Source organism: Opisthorchis viverrini (genome assembly GCF_000715545.1).
Source record: "Opisthorchis viverrini unplaced genomic scaffold opera_v5_75, whole genome shotgun sequence".
NCBI lineage: Eukaryota > Metazoa > Platyhelminthes > Trematoda > Opisthorchiida > Opisthorchiidae > Opisthorchis > Opisthorchis viverrini.
The window spans coordinates 1305841-1332555 of record NW_008751732.1 but is presented as its reverse complement, the minus strand read 5'-3'; the positions used below and the strand labels follow the sequence as shown (position 1 = coordinate 1332555).

Here is a 26715-nt window from a genome sequence, read left to right as displayed (position 1 = left end):
CCACAGCAAACAATCCGTGTTAAGCCTGAAGATAAGTTTTCTAGAGAGTCGAGTTGAACTCATTATTTGAATGCTTACTGACCACTAGATGTAGCCTATTCAGTCTTTAGAAACCTGATAGTCTCTCCGCTTTCGTGCCCATTTTCGGTTTCAAAGAAGTTGAGCCAAACAGTTGATACCATTGGACTAGTGTAATAAAATTTTAAAAAATGACTTCTTATTCCAACGTTGATTATAACACTCCCTGGCTCCATACTGTCTACTCAAACCTGATGACACCAAAGGACATTATCAAAATGCTTCGTTAAATCTTAAATCCCGTTCATGATAACCTAGCGCACCGTGAAATACCTTTGGTACACTCATCAAGAGAGATGGTGGGGCACAGTCAAGTTCACAGTGCTAGAATAACTGTACTGAGTGAAGTGATATCGAATACACCAGATTTCTCATGGGAAGCTCGGCTGCTCTTCAGCTTGGTGTGGATCACTCTACCAATGTGATATGTAATTATTTTGTTGTTTACTGAGTGTAAACCAAAAGGTTCTATTACAGTGGCTATAAGCTGGCCTTATTTAAGGAAAATTACAGATTTCTTTGAATTGAAGCTGGTAGTAATACGCAACTGTCCAACAAACTGTCCAACAGGCAAGAGCCCAATCATTTTGAGATAGGAGTGGTGGTCTTGTTTGCTCGAAATTGCTGTTTTCCTAAACAGGTGCCTGTCGAGCCCCTACGTAACCAGTTAGGTTATTGGGGTTCTTTATAAATACAACCATCGCTTTGTCACTGTCCTGTATTGTAAATGGACAATTTTTGTCATTAAGATCACCGCAGAGCAATTATCCTGGCATTGTTCATTGGAACCCTGTTTCGGTCTTTAAACTTGATGCGTCATCAAAAACCTTCAACATCGAACCAATCAGCACCGAATTCCCCGGTCACTCGTATGCGGCAACGTGACTTTGGACTAATCCTGTTCTACCCTAGATGTGGCTTGTTTAAGGGCCAGGAATTTCGATCATCATGCTCAATCTCAGATGTGGCTAAGAGTGCAAAATCTGGTGGATAAGTTGGGGTAGATTAAGCGTCCGTTTTCACTTGGGCGCACGTGTTGGAAATTTCTTTTCATTAATCCAGAAAAATACCCAGGAGTTTAGCATGAGAAATTGGAGACATACTCTCTCCATCACTACACTTACCATAGTTTTGTGGTAGAACCGAGCCTACTTGATGAAGTTCTAGGAGCCATTGGTGTTAAGATTTTGAATTCAATCGTATTCTGTAGTATTTACGTACCTTTAACAACCCCACCCCATATGCTATGCAGAGGCAGGCAACTAGATTTATGCTGGCAGGGAGAATTCGCTAAAGTGTATTGCTCTTACACCAGTTACTTTGGTTAGCTATTCAATGCAGTAGTTTCATCAATGATATCTTAGGTTTTCTAAGTAAAACATGGGTAGTATAATTTTGCAGCAAACCGTCTAAGTTGAATGTCGTTTCACTAGTGAACCACGAGAATTTGCACAGTAGACGCGGGTTTATATGCCAATCGCCTGAGGCTCCGATGAAACATCTGGACGTGTTGAATAACAACGAGAGCATGCTCAGAAAAACCAAAAGCACTAATTACATCACGTATGGTAAAGTATCGGTCGGTGAGGCAACCTATAAACGCCAACTATCCAAAAGCAACTTTTTGTATAGACTGACAATAATAGCTACTCAGATCCACCTACGAATTGAGCCCCGTCCCCATAAAATCGAATCTATGACATCGTTCAGCCAACTATGCTCCTGAAAAGGACTGGGAAACGTTTAGCTGCTTTTGTATAACTACTATTCAGTACATGTTTTCCCGAAGGCAAAATAAAGAACACTACATTGTACGGCAACTGCTCTAATTTTGCCCGTTACGAGATAAAACATTTAAACACTATTTTTGGCTACACCGGTTGCATACAGCACATATTTCTTGTTAATGAGCCTGAGAAATCACTTTCCCCACACGAGTATTTCCATGATTTGTATGTTTCCTTGAATCCTGATATGAACCTTGGCTACGGGCTTTGGGGTGACTGGTACAGGGATTCTACATAGTTACAGGAACAATTAAAACTATTGGTGGGTCGGTCACAATGACGGAGCCCTTTAGGTAATTATGTCACGGGAATTACGCTATTTGTGCTCTCCAGAAACAAAATGTAGGTATAATCTGCGAGGGGACAAAAGTCCATGAAAAACACAGGAACTATAGGAGTTCTTCAACGGCCAGCGTAGATTAAGTAGATCATGTGGATCAATGGTTGCAATTCGCCGTGGACCGAGCACCCGCTAGATAACACAACCTAAGTGCCGTTAATATTTTTATTTACCGGTTTGAGGAATATGAAGACAATGGGCGCATTAGTTCTATAACGTCGTGTCATTTGCCTATTCGCAGAGTTAAAACAATGTATGGGAATCTGATAAAGTACGGGATCGCAGTAATACATGTAGGGTTCCAGTCCTCTGAATTCTTCTAGGAACTTCATTACTACAGAGCAATTATGCTTAATTGTCAGAGGGCGGGGATAATAACTCCATATTTTGATCAGTTACGAGGTGTCGTTTTATGATCATAACTACAACTCGGCTATCAGCATGATCCAAATGTGAAAAATTATCAGAATGACAAATGCAATACTTGGGATCGTGATAAATTAGAGTGGATATTCTTTGTACGGTAGTTCAGTGAGAAAAGACTGTTTCTACACCACAAACAAACTCGAGATAGCGAATGATAATGAAAATCAGACTGATTCTAAGGTCGTAAATAGAGTGATCATTGCCTTCTTAAGTCACTGTGATTTCGATGAAAATGAGCATTTGTGTTCCCTAGTATATTCACAGTGAAAGAACTCTTTTTCAATAAAATCAAGTGATGTGATGACAACTGGAACATAGAGAGATGCAGCATATTTCTTCAAGAATCAGATGAAGGATGCGAAGGCCTTGGGGTTAAACATAAACTCAAGAGCTAAGTCAACTTCCTAATGGGAACTTTCTCATTACAAAGTAACGCTCTCACCGGGTCCTATTGGAGGCCTTTATTTGGAGATCACTGTACCAGCAGCTAAAGTACATTACATTATGGTCCGTATTGTCATAGCATAATGAATATGCGTCATACAGCTGTCGTTCTTCGTTGTTCAAATGAGGTTAACAGTTATAGACCTCAGTCGTTCGCCACGAGGCATGATACAAAATCTTACCATCGTGCATACCGAAGCTGCGGATGTGTCAGTTTATTTACCAATCCAATCCAACTCGGGTGAGTAATTAGGCCAATTAAATGTAAATCAGCTATTATAACTGCATCAGAAGATGATGAAAGTAACCGTGGATTGCAGTTTGATTGTAAGCCAACTGTAGGTAGAATCCAAGCTATTACGCTAGTGTGCGCCTCCTTTTAACTGCAACAGAAGTGAAAAACCAATCGGGCGAGGGGAGAAATCTGACAAACCACTTTCATGCCTTCGGGGAGCAGTTCCTCTAATAACCTTAATCGGCTGTGCCTGTGAGGATATACATGCTCCCTCTAGAGACGGAGCGCTTTACCTTTAATGTCAGTGGCCCATTAGTTTCACTTAAGTAGCTTTCACTGCAGGTGTTTGAGTGGCTACATCACTACAAGTCTCAGCTAAACGTTCAGGAGCACTCATGGATCTTTAAGCTGGTCGGGATTGCAAGTGCTTCTTTTGAGCACCTTTTAACCAGATCACGAGTTTGTGCATCTGGAACGAGGTAAAAAAAAATAACCTCAAGAACCCACCGCTGCATGAGGATTCTGAAAAGATTGACCATTCTATGGAGAGGTACGGTAACCCGACATTCATGAGTGGCATCGTCGATAGAGACTCCAGGATCCGACGATCAGTATGCGGGTCCACCGATTTGTTAGGGTCGTGGATATCGCAGCATTATTAGGTGCCTGGAGCCTCCACGCTGGTAAAGATCAATTAAAGCTTTGCCCACCCGTAAGGTATGTACAGAGCATCCCTTAACTTCTCGCTGTCATTATCTGAGCACGGAAATCACCTACCAGACTTTATGTTTGTGACACCGCCCAACAGCAGACGTCTCTGTCAAACATGTTTCCTTAAGTATAAGTATTGCAACAATGTTCACATCAACCGGAACAGTTTGTTTTGGCCCCTGATAAAACCCCATATAAAACGAAGTTGTTTAATTTGATCTCTCAGCCAACTTATCGGGGTAATTCGCTTGTGAACAAGCAGTCAAGCAATGTTTTGTTCACTGAACTGACGTGTCTTGACCCGAACATCAAGAGTACTCTACGAAAAGACTCAGCCTACATCCCAGGGTGGTCATCTAAACTTATTGGAAGAAAAACTCAAGTCATTCACCAAGCCGCAACCATAAATACATTAATGTTGATGCGGATCGCATCACTGTCGCATTGACTGACTAATACTGTGAAGCGGCCGAATTGTTTTACTCGCGTACTTTGTCTTTGTGGGTCTAGTGGACACAGCAGCTAAGTGGTCATACTGGCTAGCATCGACTGAATATAGGTGAGGTGCTTTAAGTACCGGTAGGTGACCAAAATTCACCAGTTACTGCAAGCCAACTGCAAAGCTCCAAGGCCAGATCGACTGACACCTGGCCAACATTCAAATGAACGCAAAATAGCTGCTAACTTCTATACCAGTTGTCACCTCTGTTTGTATACGATCTTGCAAACATGCATGTGTTTGCCATTCTCCAGATTACGTAATGCTAATTTTAGTGTGATAGTACTGGTCTACCCAAGCTTACATCTGACCCTGTTTCGCATATAATCTGCAAAATCAATAGTTTACTGCCAAAGAGGCTCAAAAATGTACTCGTGTCGTATCCTTGCTATTTACTTGCATGAGAAAAGGGTGATTTTGATGGCCAAGAGAAGTCTCCTCAGTGGTCCACGGGGGTCGAGTCATTAATTTTAGACCCAGATAATTACCACTCCAGGCACATTGTGCATCCATGTTCATCATCTGAAAAAGCTGAGCCTTGCAAAGCACATTGCAGCCGCTGATTTTAGTACACGTCCGATGAAACGTTGGGCTATTACTTGGTTGTTCGTCAACTGTGACAAGCGAAATAGCGGTTAGCACACAAAGTTTCTTCTAATGATCAGATCATCATCGCTTCAGGCAGAGATTTACTAAACCGCTGCTTCTCCCTAGGTGTTCCAGTTTCAAATGCTAGTTAGATTCGCCTATTTAACAACGAATGTTGGAATACAGCCAATACAGCTCAAACCACTCACAGAAGCCATCGGTCACATTAGGCGGTGTGAGAAACCGCAAGTCGCACCTCACCTTTAGGCTCTTTGGTCAGAAACCGAATAAGGCGGAAGCATATAAGACTCGGAGTTTTCTTGCATCCCGCTCACATGTTTGTCACTTTTATGAATTGCACTTTGGATACTGTAACGAGTAGCGCTACAATCTATCGGAGAAGAAGCATGTGAAATTAACGTAACTGGTTCTCAACCCATTCGACTAATTGCAATACATCTTTCCCTCACAGGTCAGCAGATTGCCGTTGTATTCAGTTTCATAAACTTGTATCAGATTCAAAATGAATGTGTGTGCGTGCGGCAGTGTATTGTACGCGATTTTGCTGCTTTACCAGCACCATGTCCAACAACTTTCACATGGGAGGTAACACGTGCGAAATTCCGAGGACAGCAGTTAGCCGAATAGCCAGTGGTGCGTAGAAAAAAATTACACTACGCGGATTTTTATCTGCGTACTAACAAGTGGCCTCAAAACCTTGAAAATCACTTGGCAAAGTATTCGGACGCTCGATGAACGTTACTTGTCACGTCAACCAGAAATCCTCTGGTTTCGATGGTATACTAGAGGAACCGTTTTGTGGACAGTCGTCTGTGAAACCAAATATGGTCTGAAATCGACCACGGTGCTCAAGTCAATTGAAATAACAACTCAAAATTACATCGTTTGGTTATTTATCACTGGAATATCAACCGGCTAAAGAAGACAAAACAGTGGGCATCAGAGTTTTCAGTATGCCTTGTTTTGGCTTTTAAATCCATACATTATCCACAGGTAACTGTTGCTCATGCTACAGGTCTACTTTTCACAATACCCCATCTGATGTAGACTGGGAAACTGTATTCTGAGCTTTAGATTACGATAAAACTAGAAGGATGTCAGAATTCCGAATCGTATGGACTTCAGGACGGCGTCAGAGAACAGCGATTATCCGTGCATCTACAGCCCTGCACATAGAAAGAGCTCTATCACACTCAACAATGACTGAATACCCGTCGTACAATAACCGGAAAGAAACCGATAGGCTGTTTGCTCTTCTCGGTAAAGTCCAGAAGTACTATAGCATGAAATGGCTATTCCATCGTGAAAACCTAGCTGGTTGGGCATCACCGAGTTGCCTTTTTTCTGTTTAGTGCGTCCGCACATTGCCGCAGATAGTGACTGCAACATATCATGCTGGTAGTAAAGGGGCCTTATGCTGATATGCAGATATACTGACTGATAGCCATAACATGAGGACAAAGCAATTGGCGTTAGTTTTTAATTCAGTGATTGTGTTTTTGGGACTATTTCTGCGCATCAACACCCTTTTGTGTATCCATGTGCTAGGTGCAAGTACAAAACGTCGTCATTTTGTTATACACAGCCTCAGAAACAATGTGTTAGAAATCGTCGAAACCACAGTAACTATGTGCAGCATTCCGACGGTTCATTTACTTTTGAGCACCGGTCAGCTATATCTAATGACCACCGTGATTTTACAGCTCTTTCTCGAAAAGAACAGAACGAATTTTACTTCTTACACTCGACTATTCATCATGCTTTGGATTGCTGTCGCAACAAAAGTTGATGTTTTAACCTGTGAAATTATCACATTAATGGAGTCTGAAACATGTACGATTAACTGTCTCTCTGTAGTCGTTCTCAGCCAGGCTAATGGCTGGACGATATAGGACTTATTAGGAGTATACTAACTCCTCGTGTTCGTCTTAACCTGGTCCTATGTTTCACAGTCTGAAAAGTGAACCAACTGGCCTGACGGACGGACTGTGACCACAAGTACACAACTAACATGTGTGCGCAAGACCGACACGTAGGAACATGTCTGACCAGTAATTAATCGATCTGTACAACACCACCATGAGATATCCAGGATAGATGAACATCATATTTTAAGGGGTGATGAGAACAATAACAAGCGTGATATTTAACAATCGGATGCATCTGGTTGGGTCAGTCAATTTTGAACTACATTGTGTTGTTTGCACCACAACCAGTTGGTTGTGTTCGACTGGTCCACAGAATTGGTTGTCAACTTGAAAACGTTAGATGGTGATAATTTTTCTCACATTTTGTAGGACAAAGACAAGATCTGTTTGGTTCTACACCGTAGCACGGATTCGGTCAGCCTCATTGGTTTTCTGATTTCCTTATTTATGTAATCCCCATCGACTTGACCGATTCGCTCCCATGTGAATGCTTGTTCCTCGTAAAAGGCGTCTCTGTTAAGTGGAACTGCCTCCAACCCGCGGGACTTCACTATCTATTCCGTATAGCTGGCTGGTAAGGGGCATGACCACGTCAGCTCGATAGTCATGTGACTGTTCTTGATTCAATGAGCCAGACTAAATCATTGGTCAGATGAGCGACCAGCGTAAGAAACATACATAATGGCTGAGGCCGAATACCAAACCCGGTTACAGAACATGGGTAAGGAATGCCTCAGCTTATATTGAAAACGTTGAAAGAGCGAAGCCAATTAAATGTTTGACAGGGCCACTGTGTGCATTTAAACGAGCAAGCGAAGTAAACGAAGAGTGAATACGAAACAAGCCATTACAGGTTGCTTCAAAGCCGTATTCCAAAAGTAATAAGCCGATTTTATACGTGGTTAGACAAAAGTGTTAGCAAACTTTTGTTCTCGGTTTCAGTGAGATCTCCAGCTGGATAATGAACCCTAGTCATCTTGGATTTATTCACACAAAGTTGGGATAGAGACTGGCTTTTTACATAGGTCACCACTTTACAGAGTCACATGAGGCATGACATGGTGAAGAGCAAGTTTCCGGTCCTTGATGAGGCATTCTGCTAGCCTCTCTTTTTTGTTCTTGGTATGCTTAAAACAGAGATACTGTTACATCCCCAACATTTCTCACAGTTGTTCACTAAGTGTCCTATGCTGTAGGCGAGTAAATGCAAACGTTTGAAGAGAGTCAAAAGTCTTTAATGAACGTTGTATTTCACTTCGTAATTTAGTTGTCCATCTATCATACGTGCGAAATTTAGTCCCGATTGACTGACAGGATAGTTATCAAGAGCACGTGCATCGCTCGTTCCACTTAATGTCACCAGAGCGAAAAAAGAAAAAACACTATTTCTGATGTAGATCTGCAACTTTCCGACATCTACGTGTTTATCTGAATGTTACTGTCATTCGTGCGATAAAGAACTGAGATGCGATCTCAGGCCGTAGATGCGGTTCACCGAAAATCGTATTCATAAATTTGACAAAATATATGAAGGGTTGCAATCATCGAAGGACGGGTTATAATAGATAATTTCGGATGGACCTTTTCGAGAACTAGGCAACCAAGAATTGTATTACATCCTAAACTAATCAAAAATCAAATACACTGTCCCTGGCGACGAGTAATAAATACCGTTGTCAAAAACTTGAAAGTATAAAAGATAAAATAATTGCGACGTCACTCTGAGTGAACTACAGCCCGCGACGGTGAATCAGACGAACATGTACTGGTGCAATGATTTCCGTAGAAAAATCAAATTAGTGCCCTGGCTGCCATTAAAAAATAATAACTAAGGGCCATAGAGACTTTCTGACTTGATCTTTTGTAACCTAAACGAGGACTCTTAATGGTATGTGATTTTGGAGGTATCTACGCATGGTCGAAGGCAGGCCTTGGAGCCGGTATCTTTACTGCAAACACAAGAGACGCATCGATTCCTAATTTATTAGTGCATGCATGTTTCATCTCAAACTTCACTAGCCAATTGGGCATAGTCAAAATAGTTATAGAAAAATTCTATACACAGCGAAATATATTTTCTATATCGATGGGTTCTTGATCCGTCCGTATAAACTGTCTAGAAATCGATGGAAAGGACAGGCGCATTGGCCAGTCAGTAAGCGCAACCTGATTTGATGTTTGCAGTCGTTTTCCGTTACATCTGACTGATTCACCAGTTGTTGACTGCTTTTCCCGGCCTGGTGCTTAGTGTCGGAAAAAGACTCACCGATAAGGAATATGGCAGCTCTAATGATAACAAGCGAGTGCGAGAGCGTGAGTGCGAAAATACAACAGCCTCAAGCTATTTCATTGGAGGATCACTATCTGACCTTGGTCCAACGTCTTCTCGCGCAGTCTACCTTTGATAAAAGGCTATCACGCACTGCATATTAGGGGGGCGTTGTCTGACTGGTCAGCATCTAGTGGAGTTGAAGATTTGAGTAGACTTCGGGCATCAGTGGTTAACTTCCTGATATATCCCCCTTCAACGTGAGATTATCGACGTGGATCAAGTTATAAAGGTTCCACACATTTTCCAGCGCGAACAATACCACGTCTCGGTTGCCGCAACGGATCTGTCTTAGGCGGTATATGTGAAGTAGTGGCTACACGTACTGCTCTTCGGAGATCAAATGTTTCAAGCAGCAGATTGGGGTCTAGTAAATGTTCTTCTGTCCTTGCGATTTGGCACTCAGTCGGCCGTAGCTGATTGACATGTGGTCTGTCATGGGGGCGAGATGGCCCAAGTGGTTAGAACACGAATTTGCTGACCGGAAGGTGTGGTTCGAATCCCACCTCCGCCTCTCGACTCCCCCTGTCTAGGCTTGGGCAACCTGGCAGTATCCCAGCCCTCGTGCTTCCTTCGGGTGGCATGGAAGTTAGGCACAGGTGCTACAGCTGAACGACATGTGGTCTCTATATCAATGATCCCGGCTGGACGATGTAAATCACCTGTAAATCACCGATTCTTCTGAGGACTACTCCAACAGCCCAGGGCGATAGCCGCTCACAAGCAAACGCTTTCCAGAACGGAATGTTGGGTTCCATCCTGTTGGTGTTGATGGACATAAATCTTCGGTCGACGGTGTTGAAAGATGCAAGCAAATGATCCAGTCTATACCCAGGAGATTAAGCTCACAAGCGGCATGATAGGTAATATCACAATCACGGTAGCCTGACATCTCTATCTCACAATCGAATTAACCAAGTAATTAAAGCGCACCACATGAAGCATTTCTGACAGTGTTCATTGTTGGTCTGAGTTTCGTTGACCCGATCTTACTCCAGGTTTGCTGAAAAGCAATCATAATATCGGAAGCCGTATCTAACTGCGGTCGAATAGTTCTGCTTGTAACGTATTTTCGATGAGCATCGATCTGGTTACCAAATGTTGCAAGTATTGCGTTAAAACGGGGTTCTGACTGGCTCCGTCTGTTTCGTGATCTCCATGTTTGGCTGCATCTTTGGCTAGCTTTCCACGTCCAGTATTGGCTTTCCTTGTGCAGACGTCGATTACACACTGAATGTGTGTGCTTTTTATAGGGGTACAATCGCACAAAATGCCATTCGCCGTGTTGCCAGCATGCTGAAGGGGGGCTTTGCTCTGTTCGAATTTGCCACCACGGGAGATCACCTCGATGTCGTCTTGTCAAAGTTGAAACCAGGGTTGGATAACGGTCTTTGTTCAACATGGCCGTCGCGTTTACGGTTCAAGAGGCGCTGACACTCATGGGTAATGGACTGCAACGTAATCTCGGGAGTTTGTTCAATTTTGTTCAATGGTGTCGCTCTGATATCACTGTCTGAATGCGACTGAAGGAAAATAAGACACTTAAACTCGTCTCCCGTCATGGTAGATAACTTGAATTGTTCGCATCCAAGATTGACTCTACCGTCGCTAGTTCCATACATCGGTAGTGAAAGTTACACAAAGACAAAAGTTCACCAAAAATTGTTGAAATCTCGCGTGTTCTCTGGCAGGATGAATTCGGAATACCGTGTGTGCCCATTGTGCCAAGCGTTCTGAACAATAAGCGTACTCTCCAAGCATCATGTTTGTGCTTAAGTTCGATTTTGAAAACATCTTCGTAACTTCTGAACTACGAATTGGAGGCTAGACCTGCATTAGGGTCATGATGGGACTCTGTGATGCTGCTGGCGATCGAGTCCAGTAAAATTACATCTGGAGCAGAATTTCGTGGTTGAGTTTTAAGTTGCTGCATCAATGTTCCCACCGGACGTAAATGCGCCGCCTCTAACTGATTTTGTTGTTGCAGAAGCATTTTTTTCAACGCTATCGTCATGGTTCCGTGGGTTCAGAGGTCGCCAGTTTGTTATATCTGACTGCTATTCCCGCTACTGTCTCGCACTATCTGACTTTGATACAAGGCTCTCACGCGCTGCATATTGAGAGGGCGTTGTCTGGATGGTCATCATCATCATCATCATCATCATCATCATCATCATCATCATCATCAATGACAGCAACATCAGTGTTGGCACTGTTGCTTCACTGCCGTACAACCATAAAGTTCGTTTAGTNTATCGTCTTGACAGATCTCTCGAAGGTGCCCGCTTTGAACTTCGATTACTGTTCAGATAGTTAACGATATGTAGGAGGTGAGTGGTTGCTCACATGTTGGGAAAACAGCCGAGCCTCCTGTCGAACGCTGATGTAAATTTTCACAAAAAGTTTCAAGCCTTTCGATTTAATTGAGGAAATGGCTTGCCACACATACAGGTAAACAATCGCATTATAGAGGACGCCAGATTATTCACTGTTATGGCTATTAATTGCAGTTTTAACGCTTCTGAAAGAGGTTTTTATAGTTAGATACAGTTGTGTACGAGTAAATTGCTCTCATCTGCTGTTCTATTCAGCACAATCTGAATCTCCTGGTACCGGTCCTTTTTTTGATGTAGCCGAATAACGCTGGTTCATATAGATCATAGTCAGGGTTAAAATTTATTACGCGCATACCCGCATAACGAACAAGCTGAATTATTGTCATTCTTTGGGATAGATGGTGGTTCGCAACGAAATTCGGACCGGGAGTATAGTGTGCGTTGTACATCCATTTAATGAACTAAGCACACTTTGGTGAGATCTGCCACGAAATGCACATGCAAAGGCGTAATGAATCAACTAATGAGGATAATATTTCATTATTATTTGTCTCGATCCAGATCTCAGAGTTCCAAATAGTTTGTCCAGTTTGCTTGGACCCAATAAACTCTAGGGTCATTTTGTGGGAGCAGCTGGAGTCCGTGCAATGGGCTAAAAACGCTCCGGAGGAAGAAAGAACGCATAATTCTAGTGTAATCTGTAAAGCAGTGTGGAATTCAGAACTCTGCCCTGGACGGAAAGTTTGATGTCACAACAGCACCACGAGTCTAGGAGGTCGGAAATAACCGCTCTGACCTTCCAGGCCTAGAAACTGGTTGTTTTCTTCGCCAGTCCACTGAGGCCTATGCAGTTTCAAAGAAGATTCCTTCGTGTAAGTGAAGTCAATAGATTAGAAAGCCCGGATGGCAGTAAAGGGTAATTTCGCGAGGAAAGTCCATCCGGAAGTTCCAGAAGGAAGGAGAGACAGCTAGCGATCTTTAGCATCATTAGCTGATGGCAGTGCGTTCGGGGCTTCTCTAATGGTGATCGGACGACCTCCAGGAGCCTCAAAGTTGCTACTGCGAAGAATTAATTTCTCGTTAGTACAACAGGTTTTAATCTTTCCCGTTTGTCCGTGTACTTTGTGTCTAACCTAAGGCAAACACCTGATCCTACCTCAACGGTTTTGAGCATACCTAATTGCGCGTTCATGTCACCACTGATCACAAGGATGTCTGGGTTTTTGCTCGTTATAAAAGATACTTGGTGTCTCAGTAACTGACTGGCAGATCTTGAATTTAACTTCTAAATGTAAACGCACACAGTAGCCAATATTTGATACCCCTTTCCACAGGCGGTTGATGCAGCACAATTGTAAACTGTAAAGTCTGTGATAATTTCAGGATGCTCGCCCAGAGCAAGGGGAGAAGAGAAGCCCTCAGATAACGCCTTCTCAAAATAAACTGGTAATAAGGTAGAGGTTGGATGATTATCTACTGTGACAATAGCGTAGGTTTTTAGTGAACAGCGCTCCCCAGCTCAAGCCGAAAGACAACTCAGACCTCTGTCTCTGTGTTTGTTTTAGAAAAGCCAACTGATAAGGGACAGTGGGTTACAGAGGTATACCAGTGTTCATCATTATCATCATCATCATCATCGACATCGTGACGTCAGTGTTGAACACTGATGCTTTACTGCCTTTCAGTAATTTTATTGGAAGCCTTATTGTGGATGGGAAAGGGACTTAGTGCTTGCTCACTACAGTCATCCCGAGGTGCGCACACCAACCATTCTTTCAGGCAATCTGGATAGAACCTGAAAACATGAACGCTTGTGAAACCGAGCGAGAAGGCTCAGTGGTTAGATCACGAATGCACTGACTGGAGGATCCGTGGTTCGCTCCCAACTTCTGCCTCTCAACTTCCCCTGTCTAGGCCTGGGCAATATGACAGTATCTCAGCCCTCGTGCTTCCTTCTGGTGGCATGGGAATTAAGCAGCAAAAGAGTGCTACAGCTGAACGATTTTTTGACAGAGATTAACAGCCGTATATTGCAACCAGGCCCAGTGGGGATTTTGCGATCCCCATCCCTGAAGGCAAGTAGCACAGACAACACCCAAACGTTTCAAAATATCGTTCGTACTCCCATGCTGGAATCCTGTATGCCGCTCTCGAGCTACCATGGGCGATGAATCACGTCAGCGTTTTTTACGCGCGGGCTCAAGCTGATCCTCCTGTGCGCACCACACTTACTACCCTCTTTTTGAAAATGGGCATTATTAAGGACTCTCCCCAGTTGTCTACGACTGTCTCCTTTCCCTAATTACAGGCAAGCAGATCAGGCAAGCGCTGACTGAAGACTTCACCGCCATCTCTGAATAATGCGGGTGGGAATCGAATCGTTTGCAAAACGATTAATAAAGGATTTGGTTGCAACCTCAAAAGCGGTTTTTAATCACAAAAATGGGAGATGGGTCTGTACATATGGAGAAATGGGAAAGTATTATTCCAGCGAATTCTTAGTGAAACGAGGAAACAAACAAAAACGTACTGAGATTCAGTTAATGCCTTACAATTAAAACAGTGAACTGCTGTTCGTTTGAAGGAGCGCATGATATTGATTCGAGAAACCGGAATGATTTCAAAGAATGCCTGGGACAACTGTTTCTAAAGTAGTTGATCTGCTGAACTGTTTCCTCTTATAATTTCATTTACTTAGATTGTGGATGATATCCGATTAATATGCAAATCAAATTATGCTATCTTACCAAGTATGCCTTCTCACTGATGATTGCACTTAAACTTCTGGTCAGTTTTGTTTACTCTAAACTTTGGTGGTGAATTGAAAAACAACAGAATAGGCGATTCGTTCTTGGCACAAAACAATGTAAATTATTTAGTTTATGTGTGGAGAAGCTCAGGCTATTCAGGTATTTGTCTAGCAATGGCATGGAATTTTGTAAAGTATTTGTTACGGTACACTTGGCCAGGTGTTCAGTGTTCTAGTTGGTTTTTGATCTTAGTGATGCTTTTGGCATTACACGCAGTCCGGACAAACGATCGTTAATTAGGGTGAATTTAGATCTTCCTCCATTTTATGAGAGTGAGCCAAGTGTAGGCACTGTGACTTAACAGACAGTTATGCGACGGAAAAAATAGCTAATTTTTTTCAATCTGATATGTACGACTTTATTGTGCTCTTCTCGAAGCTCTGCAAGAGATGACTATGGACCACTGCCGTGATCAGATTCCAGTAATACCACAGGAATTTTTAACCACATTTTTCCTTTTATTCACTTGGCTATAAAAATCCAGAAGCCATATTAGCGAGTGATAATTGTTGCACTGCATCAAACACGTTCACAGGCGCCTGTGGCCAGAACAGTCACAGATGAGGTGAGCTGGCATCCGTTTTCTGACTGGCCTGCCCGATGAATCTGTGCGGATAGGCACACGTGCATGACGAATGCAGTGAATAATAAGTTGAAAACGCATGGAACCGACCGCGTAAGTAACCACTGAATAACCGAAATCTACTCCAACCCTCAACTCCACTAGATGCTGTCTGGATGGTCTGCACCTAGTGGAGTTGAGGGTTGGAGTAGATTTCGGTTATTCAGTGGTTACTTACGCGGTCGGTTCCATGCGTTTTCAACTTATTATTCACTGCATTCGTCATGCACGTGTGCCTATCCGCACAGATTCATCGGGCAGGCCAGTCAGAAAACGGATGCCAGCTCACCTCATCTGTGACTGTTCTGGCCACAGGCGCCTGTGAACGTGTTTGATGCAGTGCAACAATTATCACTCGCTAATATGGCTTCTGGATTTTTATAGCCAAGTGAATAAAAGGAAAAATGTGGTTAAAAATTCCTGTGGTATTACTGGAATCTGATCACGGCAGTGGTCCATAGTCATCTCTTGCAGAGCTTCGAGAAGAGCACAATAAAGTCGTACATATCAGATTGAAAAAAATTAGCTATTTTTTCCGTCGCATAACTGTCTGTTAAGTCACAGTGCCTACACTTGGCTCACTCTCATAAAATGGAGGAAGATCTAAATTCACCCTAATTAACGATCGTTTGTCCGGACTGCGTGTAATGCCAAAAGCATCACTAAGATCAAAAACCAACTAGAACACTGAACACCTGGCCAAGTGTACCGTAACAAATACTTTACAAAATTCCATGCCATTGCTAGACAAATACCTGAATAGCCTGAGCTTCTCCACACATAAACTAAATAATTTACATTGTTTTGTGCCAAGAACGAATCGCCTATTCTGTTGTTTTTCAATTCACCACCAAAGTTTAGAGTAAACAAAACTGACCAGAAGTTTAAGTGCAATCATCAGTGAGAAGGCATACTTGGTAAGATAGCATAATTTGATTTGCATATTAATCGGATATCATCCACAATCTAAGTAAATGAAATTATAAGAGGAAACAGTTCAGCAGATCAACTACTTTAGAAACAGTTGTCCCAGGCATTCTTTGAAATCATTCCGGTTTCTCGAATCAATATCATGCGCTCCTTCAAACGAACAGCAGTTCACTGTTTTAATTGTAAGGCATTAACTGAATCTCAGTACGTTTTTGTTTGTTTCCTCGTTTCACTAAGAATTCGCTGGAATAATACTTTCCCATTTCTCCATATGTACAGACCCATCTCCCATTTTTGTGATTAAAAACCGCTTTTGAGGTTGCAACCAAATCCTTTATTAATCGTTTTGCAAACGATTCGATTCCCACCCGCATTATTCAGAGATGGCGGTGAAGTCTTCAGTCAGCGCTTGCCTGATCTGCTTGCCTGTAATTAGGGAAAGGAGACAGTCGTAGACAACTGGGGAGAGTCCTTAATAATGCCCATTTTCAAAAAGAGGGTAGTAAGTGTGGTGCGCACAGGAGGATCAGCTTGAGCCCGCGCGTAAAAAACGCTGACGTGATTCATCGCCCATGGTAGCTCGAGAGCGGCATACAGGATTCCAGCATGGGAGTACGAACGATATTTTGAAACGTTTGGGTGTTGTCTGTGCTACTTGCCTTCAGGGATGGGGATCGCAAAATCCCCACTGGGCCTGGTTGCAATATACGGCTGTTAATCTCTGTCAAAAAATCGTTCAGCTGTAGCACTCTTTTGCTGCTTAATTCCCATGCCACCAGAAGGAAGCACGAGGGCTGAGATACTGTCATATTGCCCAGGCCTAGACAGGGGAAGTTGAGAGGCAGAAGTTGGGAGCGAACCACGGATCCTCCAGTCAGTGCATTCGTGATCTAACCACTGAGCCTTCTCGCTCGGTTTCACAAGCGTTCATGTTTTCAGGTTCTATCCAGATTGCCTGAAAGAATGGTTGGTGTGCGCACCTCGGGATGACTGTAGTGAGCAAGCACTAAGTCCCTTTCCCATCCACAATAAGGCTTCCAATAAAATTACTGAAAGGCAGTAAAGCATCAGTGTTCAACACTGACGTCACGATGTCGATGATGATGATGATGATGATAATGATGAACACTGGTATACCTCTGTAACCCACTGTCCCTTATCAGTTGGCTTTTCTAAAACAAACACAGAGACAGAGGTCTGAGTTGTCTTTCGGCTTGAGCTGGGGAGCGCTGTTCACTAAAAACCTACGCTATTGTCACAGTAGATAATCATCCAACCTCTACCTTATTACCAGTTTATTTTGAGAAGGCGTTATCTGAGGGCTTCTCTTCTCCCCTTGCTCTGGGCGAGCATCCTGAAATTATCACAGACTTTACAGTTTACAATTGTGCTGCATCAACCGCCTGTGGAAAGGGGTATCAAATATTGGCTACTGTGTGCGTTTACATTTAGAAGTTAAATTCAAGATCTGCCAGTCAGTTACTGAGACACCAAGTATCTTTTATAACGAGCAAAAACCCAGACATCCTTGTGATCAGTGGTGACATGAACGCGCAATTAGGTATGCTCAAAACCGTTGAGGTAGGATCAGGTGTTTGCCTTAGGTTAGACACAAAGTACACGGACAAACGGGAAAGATTAAAACCTGTTGTACTAACGAGAAATTAATTCTTCGCAGTAGCAACTTTGAGGCTCCTGGAGGTCGTCCGATCACCATTAGAGAAGCCCCGAACGCACTGCCATCAGCTAATGATGCTAAAGATCGCTAGCTGTCTCTCCTTCCTTCTGGAACTTCCGGATGGACTTTCCTCGCGAAATTACCCTTTACTGCCATCCGGGCTTTCTAATCTATTGACTTCACTTACACGAAGGAATCTTCTTTGAAACTGCATAGGCCTCAGTGGACTGGCGAAGAAAACAACCAGTTTCTAGGCCTGGAAGGTCAGAGCGGTTATTTCCGACCTCCTAGACTCGTGGTGCTGTTGTGACATCAAACTTTCCGTCCAGGGCAGAGTTCTGAATTCCACACTGCTTTACAGATTACACTAGAATTATGCGTTCTTTCTTCCTCCGGAGCGTTTTTAGCCCATTGCACGGACTCCAGCTGCTCCCACAAAATGACCCTAGAGTTTATTGGGTCCAAGCAAACTGGACAAACTATTTGGAACTCTGAGATCTGGATCGAGACAAATAATAATGAAATATTATCCTCATTAGTTGATTCATTACGCCTTTGCATGTGCATTTCGTGGCAGATCTCACCAAAGTGTGCTTAGTTCATTAAATGGATGTACAACGCACACTATACTCCCGGTCCGAATTTCGTTGCGAACCACCATCTATCCCAAAGAATGACAATAATTCAGCTTGTTCGTTATGCGGGTATGCGCGTAATAAATTTTAACCCTGACTATGATCTATATGAACCAGCGTTATTCGGCTACATCAAAAAAAGGACCGGTACCAGGAGATTCAGATTGTGCTGAATAGAACAGCAGATGAGAGCAATTTACTCGTACACAACTGTATCTAACTATAAAAACCTCTTTCAGAAGCGTTAAAACTGCAATTAATAGCCATAACAGTGAATAATCTGGCGTCCTCTATAATGCGATTGTTTACCTGTATGTGTGGCAAGCCATTTCCTCAATTAAATCGAAAGGCTTGAAACTTTTTGTGAAAATTTACATCAGCGTTCGACAGGAGGCTCGGCTGTTTTCCCAACATGTGAGCAACCACTCACCTCCTACATATCGTTAACTATCTGAACAGTAATCGAAGTTCAAAGCGGGCACCTTCGAGAGATCTGTCAAGACGATAAGTAAGGTTTCAATCGTCCAGATGACTTCAGAGAGGATGGTAACTATCGGCGGAACAATATGCCTGAAAATGACATACTTTCATTGAAGGGATAACGTTTCAGTGAGAGGTAGTGAGAAGACTAGACAAATATTTCCATGAAAACGTTAGCTAGATCTTTGTGTGAAACGGCGAAAGTTCACTCGGTTCCATCATAGACGGACGCATAATCCGTAGTCTTTGGAGAAAATTGACAGGATGGGAAGAAGGAGGAAGATAGGTCTATAAAGCGCAGACCCGCATATAACATTCTCTGACAAAATTAACGGGAATATAACCTAAGTTACGCCTGAATCCTACGGTTTTGGGTACAAAATTTTCAAAGAAAGTGATGCGGATATCTTTCTGATAGGCCTCTATGGTACGGCACACACTATTGTTCATGTGACAGTTCCGTCCCTCAAATACTTTGCCATTACACATGTATTGTTAGGACAATGAACAAATGAAGCATAAGAATAAAATGTCCTTTTACATGTACTCTAATGAACTTCCGGTCAAATTAGATACGGTTGGCGTATCAATCGTACCGATGATTGCGTTTCTTCCAGTGATTCACAGGTAGTATGAATACAATACAGAACTTGGCTTAGTTGTGGGGCTTTCATTTTATCATAAAAACTAAAGTGGTTTGCGAAGTGCCAGCGGCACCAATATACAACGGAAACTCCCATTGTCGTGCGCTGTAAATCGATTGTTTTTGGTGTGCAACCGACGAGCTAAAACCAAAACTTTGACATCTCTGTAAATAAACCTTCTTACAGCAAGATATTTACTTTAGAAATAATGAAAAGAAAAGTACTGGCCATGTAAGGACTTACTCGGCAGTTGCTTCGCGAACCTTCACATCCCCCAAGACACTCGTCATCGCAATATACCTCGGTAACAGGGCCGTCAACACAATACTTCAAGGGGTTGTTTTCACATTTGACCACTGGAAAAGGGAAGCACTTGGGTTAGACATGTTGCAGTTTTGGCGTTCATGCTATATCGGAACAAGGGACTAGCTCAAAAGGTTGATATTAGACCACATTCGGAAGCCTACAGCTTCATTGAGTTTGTAGCCTTTACAAAACTGACAATCGCCCTCCTCACAAACAGCGTAAAACTAGACTGACGCACCCATCACTTGACAGGAAGACAGTCCGTCACTGTTAGCCAAAAGTGAAGCATGCCAGACATCCCGAAAATTACGCACTCCCGATAATAGCTTTGTGACGAGGAAAGAACACTCAAGTTGTCCCCACACACGAGGTTGACGTAGCACACATTCCGTCTGGACGTCCATCAAGAGGAAATGTTCCCTCAGGAGATACAATCTTTTGCGACATCAAAGTTCTTCGTTCTATTCTCCCTAAAAAACGTCCTGCTCTAGATATGGCATATTTCCGGTCAACAGAAAAGACCGAAACGGTAGTTCCGCTGACCAGAGTTCATTAGCTGATGGCCGAAACCGCTGACACTGATGCCGTAAAATCACCGCACGAGAAATGAGACTGCTGACTCGGTTTGGTTTGTTCACTGGGTCAGCATACTGTCAGTGTGGATTGCAGGTTATGACTGTGAAGAACAGGATCACGCAGCACTCGAAGGATCACAGTGGAATGAAGGATTTGACCTTCCATGTTTTCCCTCAACGTCTTTCGTTGGGTATGAGACGTGTTCTATGAGACAGGGGTTTAACGGCTAGTGCATATCCAAATAAGGCGAATACATAAATGTGGGTTGTGGAATACCCTTAGAAGACAACGCTTAGAAATATTCTGGAGAAGCTGGACAAGGTATTTGTTGACGGATAAAGGTCTGCGGACGAAGTTCAGATGACTAGTTTCAGCCACCCCTCCTAGATACATTAGCTCCGTTGTTTATATATCTGCGCACATCCCGAAAGTGCCTTTTAATGAGTTTGACATCATCCAGTTCAAACTCCTCCAAACACGTCTTGTTCAACTCAGGATCCAATGAAAGTATGGAACTCTAACCGGTTTCGAAAAAAACTGGTCCTGTATCGTAGACGAAGTGGACAGCTGCCACAACGATACATAAAACGCAGGGAAAACTAGGTATAGCCCACGGAATTGCATATTACGACAAAACCTTCATCAACTTAGGAAGATATTGGCCACCTTTAGGACCTCATTTCTACTTATAGAGGGCCTCCTAACCCATCCCACGGGCAGAAAAATCAATCAAAGAATGAGAGTTATATCGTTTTCCGACGATTTTTTTGTCATCAAAGATAAATTCTGAAATCGTTGCAACCGTCTGTCTACATTCAATATCGAATTACCGCAGATTTTAACAACACCCTATAGCTCCCTATGCAACCCTGCGCCAGACGTTTGGAATTTGAACCACAAACTATCATTTACTTGAGACACCTATGGCGTCAGAATGGTTTATCCCTAAATCTGAAGGGACTTGTGTATCAAGCTACAGTATGGGCTGTTTTGTTGTATGGCTGCGAGACTTGGCCTATTCGAGCAGCGGACCTGAGACGTCTTCAGGTGTTCGACAATCGTTGTCTCAGATGAGACGCCTATGGCGTCAGAATGGTTTATCCCTGAATCTGAAGGGACGTGTGTATCAAGCTACAGTACGGGCTGTTTTGTTGTATGGCTGTGAGACTTGGCCTATTCGAGCAGCGGATCTGAGACGTCTTCAGGTGTTCGACAATCGTTGTCTGAGAACCATAGCTCGTGTGGGTTGGTGTCGGCGAATCCGTAACGAGGCAGTTAGAAAGCGTGTTTTCGGTTGTGTAACGGGTACTTCCATTGAAGAATGTGTCCAGCACCAGAAGCTGCGTTGGTTGGGACATGTGTTGCGTATGCCGAAGAGAGTACTGTTTTCCATGCCCAATTCGGAGTGGCGTAAACAGAGATGTGGCCAGCCCATGACCTGGCAGAGGAGTATGAAGGAGATCACGAAACGCTTGGGTGCTTTCGGTGCTACTCGCCTTCCAGGATGGGGACCGCTTGATCCTCACTGTGCCTGGTTGGAGACACTACAAGATATGGCTGCCACCCGATGTCAGTGGCGTTCTTGTTGTCAGTTTCTGTCCAGGTTGCCTGAATGAACGTCTGGGGGTGTAGGCACCTCGGAATGATTGTGTTAAGCTAGCACTAAGTCCCTCTCCCATCCACCTTTATTCTTTTCTTTACAATAAGGCTCTCAAATAAGCCATGGTTGTACGGCAGTGAAGCATCGGTGTTGAACACTGATGTCATGCTGTCGATGATGATGATGATGATGACTTTTTTCATGTATAAACATAAATTTACTTATTAAACATCCCATTGAAAATGCATGCGGACAGAGCACATCACTATGTCAAAATATGATTTACAAGGTCTCTTCATAAATCTAGGTTCTCATATATTCCTGCGAATTATGAAGGAAAGTGTGGGAATCACCATCAACGTCATTATCAGCTGTAAAGTCCACACGCGTGCCTCACAGTGGTTCTGGCTGCAACAGTTTCTTTCAACGATGGTTTGGAGAGATAGCTGCTCATTAGAGGTGGTGGCTAATTGTCGACGCAGAACTACGACGTAGGTATATAAAACATTTGCTAGAAACGGTTGTGAATAATATGATCGGCTGGCTAGTGAGGCGAAAAGCAAGCTTTTTTCTTTTGCCTCCACTGTTGGTGCGAAAGTCTTTCTGAACGATCGGTGTGAACACAGTGGGAAGGATAAGTACTTGAGAAAGCCTGAGTTTATATAGAGTCCCACGAATCCAGCATTTCCTAATTTCACTTTTTGTGCTGGTGTTCGATTGATTCACACGAAAGCCGTCATCAGTGCTGAGATTACCACCTGGAACTTGATTGTAACGATCGATACCAGTAAATAACGTCAAAACCGCATGATTGCAGAAACAGACTTGTCCGCACAGTACCGACAGACGTCAAAATACCCTCTACAAGACACGAACTGCCTGCCATTTCGTCGACGTACCTAAATTTCAAGTTGTACACGTTCCTCTACAAATCCTCCTGTCAACATGTATTTGTTTAGGCCCGTGCGCGTAGCGAGAGGCCACATGCACCGTACGTACATCAGAATATCGGCGGAATGTGACGAGTCTTCACCCGCACAAAACACGTCGTGCGCCGATCGGAAGCCACCTGCTCACTCAGTAGCACGAGAGAGAACACTAGACAGGCTAACGTATGTGTATGTGATTCACACCACATTAGCTGCAACAATCACTTGGTTTGTGACGCTTGTTGAGCAATGGAAGCAGGTGGAGCCCATGTCAGATTTTTTATGAGGTCTGAGTACATCTTCGGTATTAACGACACCTCCTCAGATAGTGTATTAATTTGGCTGTGGAAAGCAAGATTGTAAAATAAAAACAACATTATTTTCTTGTGGTTGTTCACATTCACCCTCTGGGTGACTTCAGCGACTAGCAGGGTGTTCAGCTTTAAAACGTTCCTTCATCGACTGGGACAACCCAGTAACACCGCCTGGAAGTGAATTGATGCATACTGATACAGCACCAATAGACTGATGGTGAAATGTCTGGAAACAAACTGGCGCGGTCATCGAAAAAATCAACGGTCATTCATGAAATCTGAGCTAAGATTTTCCTCAACAAAAACCACATTCAGGTTTCACATAGTAGGGTTGTGATGCTGCAGTGAACCAAATTGGAGCTTCTTTCGTCTTCCTTATTCGTACTTGAGTTCCCATTCAGGGTTATCTCCGACGGTTTTAGCTGAAAATAAGACCAGAATGCACGCTGAACCTATGCGATTTCAGTGTGTGTTTATCCGCATAATTCGCCTACGGTGTTCTTCGTCAACCTGGCGCTCTGTGTGACAATAGAATGTTTTAAAAAAATGTACAGAAGACATCCTAGGTCTGATGTACCTATCTTTGCTTTTTTGTTCTCACGCGTCACTTTCTACGTTCATCCTACTTGAGATTTACATAGAAACACCCAGACAGCTCACAAACAAGTGAAAATAGATTAGCTTTGTTCATTTTGTACCCATATTATTCTCCGAGAGAGCTTCACTGTACATGCCATAAGCCATTTTAAAAACGTTTTTGCTTGATTCTTCTTTCAACCGTTTGATACAAACATCCCCGATACCCTCGAAACTCGGCTGATATCGGGAAATCGTGTTTGTAATTCATTTCCGCAAGTTGGTGCGCTTTTAACGATAACAACGATAGTTGTTAATTGGCAATCAAGTTTCCCTGTTTACCAAGCCCTGAATAAGTGAAAATAGCACGCATTCTGAACATTAATAAACTTGCAAATTTAGTTGCTGATAAACAGAATTTGACGACTTTGTTGAGCTTTCACATTGAGCTATTTAACATTGTATTGGGTAAATTTTCTTTCTCTCTTCAGTGGGTGTTTGTGTGTAACCGAAAGTCGAATGATACGTAAGGCATTCCTACATCGAATTCTCACTTATAAAGATGCAGTGAGACTTCAAATATGTATGTGAATAAATTAATCCAACCACAATTTATGATGAGTCGTGCTCACTCTTTTTCTTCAGTGGCAAACTTGAAACAATTGCAACACCTAACGCACCTATTAAGTACTCAAAAGCACACGTCCCCATAAATAAGAATGATGAACGACATGATCGTCAGATACCCGATTTTGTTTCGCATCAGTCTACAGTAGTGAACCTGGGGTCCTTCCCACGAAGCCACATCCAAAACCGTCTGCTTGTCCTGTTACTGGTGTGAACCAAGTCTAATGACGCTGGAGTGTTACAGAAAGATAGTTGCGTAGAAATGTTCAATTGTTGATCCACAATAATCAAACGGGTCAACGTTGCAAACCTTATAGCAGATCCAAAATATGCTAGGGGAAAATTAACAAGATACTGAGTTGAACAATTCTGACTGATCTTTAAGGTCATCAACAGATTCGTTTCATAAAACACTACAGATTTCTAACAGGTGAATGCAATAATGCCAGGTAACCGTCGCAGCTGTGTATTCTGGAATCTCATTTCGGGGATAGCGACTCACCATTCAGACAAGTGGCAATTTAGCCTGTTTAATAGTCTGCCAGCTGACTCAAGTTGGCTTGCAGTTCGAATTGAGTGGTATGTAAGGGTGCTGGTCTCCATGATGGTTAGATGCGCGGCAAGACGATTAAGAAAACATGCCCGTATGCACTGGATGAACGCAGAGAAATGCTTCTTGAAGCTGCTGTGTTACTGTTACCGAGAGTGTCTTCTATTCACGAGACCCTGACAGGCTGTTGTTCGATATTACCCCGCATATCTAAAAGATTCTTCACCGACCCTCAACAAAGCACGCCAGTTATGAAGTCGCCGCGATATCTTCCACTACTCACTACAGGTTTCGCACTTGATCTGCTCATCAGGTTGACGTAATTCCGAAACTTCCGTCAACCTTGTACACTTTATTGTGCCAATTACCGAAATCCGGTTATTGGTGAATTAGTGTGCTTTTAATGGGAGACCCGAATTTATCGTCAGTTTATGTTATTCTCCAACTGAATGTGTTGCAGAAAGCCCTCCTCATGTTTCATTTGGCATGATTTTTGCGTCTTGACAGGACACCCTGCCTATAAAGACACTGACGTCACTTTAACAGCTCATTACTGGTTTTGCCCTTTTTGGTTTCATTAGTAAGAGTGGTTCCCAAGCTACATTTGACTTCCCCGTTAACACAAACACAATGAGCGTTCCAACAGCTTTGTTTTATCAGTTCAGGAGTCCGTAGACAATTGGAGGTAATCGCACTGTTTGGAAGATCACCGCCGAATGTGTTCTGTGACGACTCAAACCGAATACTTCTGTAGGGCTTCCTAGAAGCAGCTTACCTAATTTTACCGAGTAGTCTTACCTTTTGACTGCACCATTTGCTGCACTAAATGCCTAAACCACTGTTTATCCAAGTAGGAAAACATAACTGACATCTAGAAATCATCGTTTTACCTGGCACCTTTCGCGAGAGTCTGCTTGAACAATGGTACCTCATTTTCACAACATATTAACGTTCGGAACGTTTGACGGTTTTCTGGGGATTCGCTGGTTGTCCGACTTAACGTTTGCTATCAACATATCTAACTGGTCGTGACAGTTGTAATCAGAACCCCCCCCCCCCGCTAAGGGTTAAACCAGTCTACCTCTTTTTGATCATGTCTATTTGGGAATACTCATATCAGCCACCCTCATCTAAAATGCATGTGATAAGTACAAGAATTACATGGATTAGTAGTTCATTGTTTCGCTTACTTTTTTGACACATCTCTTTTCCTGGACCCCAACAGTAGCTCTTGGAATTAAACATTGGGCATTGACCGTGACAGGATTCGAAAGTCTTGGCTGAAATGCAAGGAAAGTAAGATATACATTGGGGGCAGTCGAGTGTAAAGGGTGGATAGGCATACGGGAGCTTTACCATAAGACAAATGGGTATGCTGTAAGATGCAAGCAAAAGCATACTACTGGATTGTGGTAGTGGGGGGATATGCATCACAGACGTAGGTAACATAGTGCACAGATTCGTCAGCAAAACGCTGACAAAGCAACTTCGCCATGGTCGATAAGCATACGGGAATAGCGGAAGCCAAGCGATGAGTCATGAGTAGATCGGTGGACTACATCGTAGAGAATAGTTAGTAGGAAATTAATTTCATTCTAATGTTTTATACGCTAAGAGCGTAAAAGAACGCCCCGAAGAATGTTCCAGCAAAAGAAGACGCCAAAGGAAGTATGTACAACGTCACCCACCATGGCTTATACGTAAAACAAATAGATT

At 43.0% G+C, this 26715-nt stretch overlaps 1 protein-coding gene across 1 annotated transcript in view; it reads right to left on the bottom strand.

Moving 5' to 3' along the window:
- The window catches only part of T265_13536 (hypothetical protein), a gene marked incomplete at both ends in the record, with an annotated part of 89843 nt that extends 63564 nt beyond the window's left edge, over window positions 1-26279 (bottom strand). Inside the window, 2 exons of the mRNA XM_009169334.1 lie at window positions 19765-19877; window positions 26190-26279. Coding sequence (XP_009167598.1) covers window positions 19765-19877; window positions 26190-26244 — 168 coding nt within the window. The remainder of the gene's footprint in view (window positions 1-19764; window positions 19878-26189) is intronic.
- Window positions 26280-26715: the final 436 nt, after the last annotated feature.